This window comes from Mus pahari, chromosome 3, assembly GCF_900095145.1.
Source record: "Mus pahari chromosome 3, PAHARI_EIJ_v1.1, whole genome shotgun sequence".
In the NCBI taxonomy this organism is placed as follows: Eukaryota; Metazoa; Chordata; class Mammalia; order Rodentia; family Muridae; genus Mus; species Mus pahari.
In genome coordinates, this window is record NC_034592.1 from 902,790 (window position 1) to 911,433 (window position 8,644).

General features: G+C 41.5%; 1 protein-coding gene across 4 annotated transcripts in view; it reads left to right on the forward strand.

Moving 5' to 3' along the window:
• Pter (phosphotriesterase related) overlaps nt 1–8,644 on the forward strand; it is a 70,311-nt gene that overhangs the window by 36,905 nt on the left and 24,762 nt on the right. Inside the window, exon 1 of one of the 4 annotated variants that reach the window (XM_029536107.1) lies at nt 6,560–6,646. The exons of the other annotated variants lie outside the window; for them this stretch is intronic. Coding sequence (XP_029391967.1) covers nt 6,637–6,646 — 10 coding nt within the window. The 5' untranslated portion in view covers nt 6,560–6,636. Of the gene's footprint in view, nt 1–6,559; nt 6,647–8,644 lie in introns of those variants that run through there. 4 annotated transcript variants of the gene reach the window in all.

Genomic DNA, 8,644 nt, shown 5'->3' on the forward strand with positions numbered 1-8,644 from the left:
GTGGGAGTGGGTGGGTAGGGGAGCAGGGGTGGGGGTGGGGGTATAGGGAACTTTCGGGATAGCATTTGAAATGTAAATAAAGAAAATAATAATAATAATTAAAAAAGATAAATGCCACAAGATCTCATGCATATGTGGAGTACAAAACAGGTGATCTTATGGAAGTTGAGATTAGAAAGGTGGTCACCAGGAGCTGCGGAGATTAAAGGGGAGCAGAGGGACAAGAAAAACAGATCACTAGGGGCTGGGCTGCAGTGAGAAAGGAGACAGAAGCTATCGTGTACCTCTGCACACTAGGGTGACTAAGACAACAGTAACGTAGTATGTGTCTCACAAAGCTTGATGGAAGGCATCTCGATAGCTTCACCATACAGAAATGATAAAATGTTTAACCTCATTTAAATAGCATACAATGTATAAGTGTATCAGAATGCTATTTGGCACTGTATTGATCTCTATATGGTACTTTTTTGTTCCTGTTTTTAAAAAGTTATTTTATGTGTTTGAGTGTTTTGCCTGCATGAATGTATATGTACCACATGTGTGCCTGGTGCCCAAGGAGGTCAGGAGAGGGCACCATATCCCCTGGAACTAGAGTGACAGTGGATCATGAGCCATCATATGGGTGTTGAGAACTAAAAACTGACCCCAGAACTAAGAACTGACCCCAGAACTAAGAACTGACCCCAGGTTCTCTACAAATGTAAAAACTGTTCTTAATTGCTGAGATACCTTTCCGGACCCCCATTTCTTAAATGTGTCAGTGACAATATTTAACAATTGACAGTACACAAGCAAACTTTACAAAGCTTACCTTTTTTGTCAATGAGCTACATAAGAACTCAATATCCCATATATTTATCAGAAAAATTACCCCAACCCTTTTTCATATCCAATACCCAGCTAATCTTTATTATAACTAGGTCAAATTTCTAATTATAATGTATTTGGATGGCATTTTTATTCTTCAAATTTGAAATCTTTTTTGGAGCCCTTTATTGATTTGTTTGCTTTCTGTGACAAGCTTTGTTGTATAGCCCAGGCTGGCCTCAGTCTCCCCAGAGCTAGGATTCTTGGTGCATGGCACCATGCACAGCTTGATTAAAGTTTTTTGTATAATGCTGTATTCAACATTGCTCTCCACATGTGTTTATCTCTTGCAGAAAAACATACTACCTCTCTTCATCAATTTGGTGTTCAAGTACAAGGTAACACAGACATTGTGTCTTAGCTGATAGACAGGGAGTCTCACATGAGAATTCATAGTTCTAGAAACCTAGAGTCTAAGACACAGTCCTTGCAGATTCTTATTCTCTTGATGGATCGTAAATGGCCTATCATCTTGCTATCCCTTTACATGGTAACTGAGACAAAGATCCTGTGATCTCTTGATAAAGGAATTAGTCTCCTTCCAGAGGGCCTGGCTTTCTTGACCACATTGCTTCTTCAAAGCTCACCATATCAGAATACCATCACTGGTGATGAGGACTCCGGTATTTAAGTTTGGTCTGGAGATCAAATGATTCAAGATTCAGTCCACAGCACTACCTTAAGGCAGAGGCTTCAAACAATAGCCATTTTATAATCTCCCACAACTCTCTGGGCTTAGCACACTCTACTGAGTCTGGGCTTGCAGTCAACTGGGATCTTTGTGGAAAAAAGCATCTATGGCCGTCATGCAACTGTCTGCTACCTCCACAGAGCTGAGTTCACAGGGGCAGACTGTCTGACTACCTCCTCCTTCCATGGACTCACAGGACCTCTGCTTCACATGCAAACATAAACAGACTTCTTACACTATAACCCTGTTCCCCAAAACACAATGGAAGAAGTTGCTTCATAATATTTTGGTATCCGACTGCCATCCAGTCAGTCCATAAGTTCCCCCGTATTGTTTAGGTCACAGTGAGTCGCAGGTCAGCTCAGATTCAGAGTGTCTGGGGATTGCACAGGCGTGGTGCTGTCAGGAGGCATGCTCACTGAAGGCCATCTGTGGAAACTAACACTGTAGTACACACATTCATTTTAAAAGGCGTTTCTACTTGCACTTCCCTGTGGCTAATGAGGACCTCCCGCAGCTCTAATCACTTTGGTGGGTATTTCCAAAAACCTAATGAGCCCTGGTGTCAATCGCAGTAGTCAATCTATGTCCAACAATCCCAGGGTCTCAAGTGCAGGAATTCATTTATAAGCAAATTAGAGCCTTAGTTTGATTCATAAACTTCAACCCCCTATTGTTTTTAAAAAGAATAAGTTTAGGTCCATTTGGCTGTGGATACTAAGCAAATATTTGGGAAATAATTCAAAGTTCATACTAATTGCAAACATTTAGATGGTGCTTTATAATTTAAATAGTGCTTCGGGGTATTCTCCAGATAGCCCTTTGCTTTTACTCTTACGCCGTAGTTCAGAAGACTGAGTTTTTAAGTAAGGAAACTAACTCATCAGAAGCTTTTAAGTTTTCCTGAAGCACACAGAGTAGAAACATGAACTCAGAACCCATTGTTCTGGAGTTTTCTTACATGTTAAAGAGCTGGAGCTGAAAACCATCCTGCTACACTGCGTGTGTGTGTGTGTGTGTGTGTGTGTGTGTGTGTGTGTGTGTGTGTGTGTGAGTGAGTGTGTGTGTGTGTAAGTGCGACCGCCCACAGCCACACTGGAACTGGGTACTCCTGAAAGGCGGGCTGGGGCTGAAAGAGATTAGACTTTGAACAAGGAAGGAGGCTAAGACAACAGAGCTGATCAAAGCCCACGAGTTTACTGAGATTTTGAGCTTATATAGAGGAAGGAGGCCCATCCCCCACCAGTTCTTTCTTGATGCCCTTCGCCAGCTGAAGGTGATCTGCAGGATGGTTTCCAGAAGGTCTCAAGGGTCTCAGCAGGTAGTGATAATGTTTTGGAGGAAGGCAGTGGCAGGTGTAGACAATAGAACCTGCTTTGTAAGTCGGAAGGTTCCACCCCAGGAGGTTCCATGCTTAGTGGCAACAAGGTCTGAATCAGCGTGCTTCAAGGCTGGGGGAGGCAACTTGTGTTGGGGGAGGCTGGGGGAGGTAACAAAGAATGGACTTTGAAGCTTGGGCTGCACTAGGAATTCATCTTTCACAGCTGGGAAAGTAGATTCAGTGTACCTATGCCATTCTTCCAAAGTGACACCGTTGTTTAGTGGAACAGTCAAAAACTACAGACTCTGAAACCCGCTGATCTTCCACCTTCATTAGTCCCCTTCAAGAATAGATTTCTAAGTAAAGTTATGTGAAGATGCTGGGGTGGCACACCATTTCTGTAATCCTGGCACTTAAGACACCAAGACAGGAAGACCTCCATGAGTTCAAGATCAGTCTAGGCTTCATAGTGAGTTCTAAGCCAGCCTGGGCTACTAAGATCTTGTTTTATAAAATAAAAGAAAGGAGAATAAAAAATAGAGAAAGAAATAGAGATATTTTACATATTTCGATACTAATTTGTGGTTTTCCAGGAATAAAGTGTAAACACTTACGTTTTTTAGTGACTGAGATACAATCTGAGAACTAAATTCAATGAAGAGATTTTTTTTTCTTTTCTTTACATTCTCTCTCTCTCTCTCTCTCTCTCTCTCTCTCTCTCTCTCTCTCTCCTTTCTTTGGTGTGCATGTGTGTGCATTCATGTGTGCACAGGAACTACACCAGAGTATTATGGCCTTCTGCCTGCTAAGCAAGCATTCTCCTTACTGAATGAAGACCCCCAGTCCCAGTATGAAGCATGCTCTGCAACAGGAATGATGTAACTGGCCTGTCTGGTGACTGGTGTATGTTTTGCTTTCAGGACTATTGTTAGTATTGAAATCAAAATATTTTCCCCCAAGTCTTCTTCCAGCATCCACAGTGGAACCTTCTTCTAAAGGCAAGGTTGTAAGATGAGTCTGCCAGACAGTGTTTTGACAGACTGTTACACTCCCCAGACTCTAGGATGTCACTGGTATAAGTCATATTTCATTTTGACTTAAGATGCCATTTTCTTCCCCCTCTTTCTCTATTTTTTTCCATCCTCCCCTGCCACTCTCCCTGTTCATCTTGTTTTCTTCATAAAAGTACCTTTTTAGTTTTTTCACTGAACAGTGAACTAAAAAAATCAACAAGACAGTTACCACAGTCTAACAACAAGGGACATGGAGGGTTGACCAGATGGCTCATTTTGATGGACCTAGAATCATTTAAGACCCAAGCTACATCTTCAGCTATGCACCCTTATATGGTTCCCCCTTTCATAATATTTCTACATTGTCAACTTTTTAAGTCTGAAGGTAATAGAAAGATGTGCTTGTGAGTGAAATCATTTTCCTCACATTATTACATTTGTTTTGTGGACTGCTTTGTTTTATTTGTCTCTTTGAAGAGTGCTGGGTTCCATTTATATCCTTATGTTTGATAGCATTTCTTTCCCGCTCTTCCTCTCTCCCCACTTCCTCCCCCACCTCTTCCAAAGGACATGATACCTAGGTCTCATGCAGACATAGTGGCTCATACCTCTATTTCAGAGTCTTGAAAGTCTGAGGCAGGGGGAGCATAGGCTTTTAGACCTGGGCTCACAAAACAAAAACAAACTTTTCAAAAGGTTAGAAGTGTTATGCGTTTGCTACTTGTCCTGTTGCTCTGGGAAAGAACATGAAGAAGCAATCTGAGGAATAAGGATTTATTTGGGTTACAGTGATACCATTCATCAAGGCAGAAGTACCCACATGGGTCATACTGCACCCACTGTAGAGGAGCAGAGAAAACTGGGTGGTGGTATTCAGCTAGTTTACCCTCGAGCTCTATCAACCACTGACCTATGTCTCTAGCTCTTTTTGATTGTTAGCTTGAGACAAAGTCTCACTAACTAAGCTGGCCTTGAACTCACACTACAGCCCAGACAGGACTTGAACTTAGGACCCTCTTGCCTCAGCCTCTTGAGTAGCTGGGATGGCAGGCTTGAGTCACCATGCCCTACTAAAGCTTTCCTTACTCGAGCATAAGTACATGGAATAGAGAAAAGACCAACGTTGTTTGCAAGATGGACTCCTGTGATTGCCATTGATCAGCAGTCAGATCCATGCTGTTTGAGAGAAGATGTGTGACAGTTTTGAACCTGTACATGATGGAAGTATTCAGACAAGCTTTAAAAAATATCGTATAGTTGTTAAAATATTTTTATCGCAAATCAAATGTCATCTTTAAGTGCAGTGTTTATAGAGTATACTGCTGAACTGTGATGTAACATATAAAAAATAGAAATGTTGATATATTTGGGCCTTTTATTTGCAGGGTATTTTTTTAGTACCAGTGAGTCCAGTTAGAAAGTCCCATCTGCTCTTCTGCATTTTTGCTATCTCAACTGGTGTCATTTCAGACCAATCCACCATCTGATTTTTTTTTTCCTACATTATAGAAATACCCTACAGGTCTCTGCAGGGACATAGCCTCACCTCCATCTCTTCTCCTCATCAGTAAAGGTTTATTCACAGAGGAAAGTGAGTGAAATTCAGCAGAGGGTTTCATAAAAGGCAACAGACTTTTCACTGTGGTGGGGAAGTCGGGGTGGGGAATTTTTAAATCATGTCAGTAAAAAAAGTCAGTTTGCCAATTTGGCCATTATATCTAAGTTGAAGTACTAACAGCTTCAGGCAGCTCTAAGACTAGCACACTGGTGTCAGATCCCGGGCAAAGTGTGATTGCCGACAACATGCATAGGATGTGCCTTAAGAGTCCCCACTTGCACATACAGGGCATCCTGACTTCTAGATATCCTCTCTCCTCTGAAATCTATGTGAAGACAACTGTACCCATTACTTTCTCATCAATGTGGCAATACAAGACAGAAGCCACCGGGAAGGGAAATCATTTGTTTCAATACATCACATTGTTTCAGAGAGTTCAAGCCACATCATCCACAGCACTACCAATTACCAAGGTAATGCTGAGCTCCACAGCTGAGAGAAAATGTGCTGTTCATCTTATTGTGGTCAGGAAGAAGAGAGAAAGAGTTGCAGGAAGGGGCCAGGATATGCTATGGCCTCTAAGAACATGAAGCTAGTAACCTGCTTCTTCCATGTTGGCCCCACCCCATCAACTCTCCCAATGCCACTATTTATGAATCCCTCTGGGCTTAATCTGTTCACTGAGCCAGAGCTATTGTGATCTAATTATCCCTGTAAAGTTCCTCACAGACACACCCAGGTGTGTGATTTACCAATATTCTAGGTGCTTCAAAGTCCAATTAAGTTGATAAATTAACCATCAGAGTAACTGGAGAGGATATTCAACTTGAGTAGACAAAATACTCTTAATCATAGTGGTCATACCAAAATAACTCTCAAAACCTAAATGGAAACCAAAGGTAAACTGAAAATTTTCTTCCTCACCAGATCTTCAGTCACCATGCAAATTATTTATAAATATTATAAAAGACAAGATATGCATATGTTTGTAAGTAATCAAATCCCTTTCATTTTTCAGTTTTCAACTGCACAGTACAACAGTGTTGTCCCCTTTCCTAATTCTCTTCTTGTTTTTATATTTTTATTCAATGTTCTCTTTTTATTATAGGTCCAGCAAGACTAGAAGATCTGGCAGACATACCTGTATTTCTGAGACTTGAGAGTCTGAGGCAGGAGGATCACCATGAGTTCAAGTTAGCATAGGCTATAGAGTGAGACCTGGTCTCATAAAACAAAAACAATTTTTTCAAAAGTTTAGAAGTGTTGTGAATTTGCTACTTGTCCTGTTGCTCTGGCAAAGAACATGACAGAAGCAATCTGAGGAATAAGGATTAATTTGGGTTACAGTGATACTGTTCATCTGGGCAGAAGTACCTGCATGGGTCATACATACTGCACCCACTGTAGAGGAGCAGAGAAAACTGGGTGGTGGTATTCAGCGACTTCATTCTCCAGCTCTATCAAGCTGCCCACATTTGGACCTGGTATTCTTACTTGAGTTCACCTAATTGAGGCAATCCTTCAGACACATGCCCAAAAGCTTGACCCTTCCATGATTCCAGATCTCCAAGTTGAAGATTAACTACCATAGGCTGTGGGTTCTGGTTGGGCTGTTTTAATAATCGCAGACTATCCTTTCACACATGATGCAGATTTCACAGTTGATGTGGAACAAAACTTTAGTCACATGTGTTAATAGCTCCTGCTATCCTTGTCTAATACGGGTTCGATACTGAACCTTCTGTGGGAAGCTCTGGAAAATGCTGGAAGCCTCCTTTTGTGTCAGTGGTCATTCCCCTCTGCACAGATGGGCACCAGCATTCTCATCCATTGTCATTGCTGGTTCTACAGGTGTGCATCCTTATGATGAAGGAGCATGAGAACCCTCTTCCTGTGTAGGGAAAGTGACTTCCAGACAGAACACAGGGAAAAAGGGCTCCCTAGGCACACTGAAACCATAAATTCCAGATCTTTGTCTTGCTCCATCCAAAGATACATTCTCCCTTAAAAGGGTGCTGGCTGCTTTTTGTTCCTTCATCTTTTCTTATGCTCTAAGTGTGTATTACATCGTATGTGTTCACAGAAGAGCCAGCCAACTGTGTCTGAGAGCATTTGAGGAGTGTCCCAGGGGGGATGACATTTCTTAAATAATTTTTTTACAAAGGCTCACAGCTTGTAAGGTTGAAACATACCATGTTGCTCTTTCAAATACACATCAATTAAGTATGTACTTTGTTACTTTTCTAGCAGACTTGGTAGTGTTTTATCAATTTATCCTAATTTCTGCCCCCATCTGTGACTTTCCAGAACACATCTGTAATGCTGAAGGGAGGAAACAGAAAATTAACCCATCAAGAGGATTGAATCTATTATTAATGGTGCTGTGATCTCCTCTACCAAAGGAGTACTTACATACTGATTATTTTGAGTAGAAAAGAATAAAGCTTTGAACAGTACATTCCAGTCTATAGCCATACCTTCAATGCGCTTCATCTTTTCTGAACAGTGAGATCATAAGTAAAAAATACTGCCTGGGCAGGGACTGGCAACTGTATGGTGATTCTGAGCAGATCCCATTTTGTTCCTCCTGGCCACCATGTGTCCAGACTAATGTGCAGAGCATGGCTTGCACAAGAGCACTGTCAAATGAAGCTCAGAGGTCACATTGTTCACAACTCCGGTGTTCTCCGTGAGAAATATAAATGAATCACTTATGACTGTCAGTAAACTATCCCAGACATCTGAGTTCAATGTCATTGAAGTTGTTGGAGAAAGATTGACCTATAATTTGTAAACCTTTTCCCTTTTCCCTGACCTATTACAGAGAAAACAGAACCTTTTCCACAGAATCAGAAAACAGATCCACAACCTTTCTTCTGTAGAAAGAAGTGATGTAGTCAAAGTGCAAAATAATTCTGCACTATTTGTTGACGATAGACTGTGTTCTACTGTTGACAGTATTTGTATGTGTAGTATTCTCTTGCATTTACCTTAATTACCACTTACTCTGATTCCTAAGTAATGCATATTCTCTAATTTACTTATGAGAAACAAGATGCTCAGCTCATCATAGAAAAGGGATAGAAGCCGGGCATGGTGGCGCATGCCTTTAATCCCAGCACTTGGGAGGCAGAGGCAGGCAGATTTCTGAGTTCAAGGCCAGCCTGGTCTACAGAGTGAGTTCCAGGACA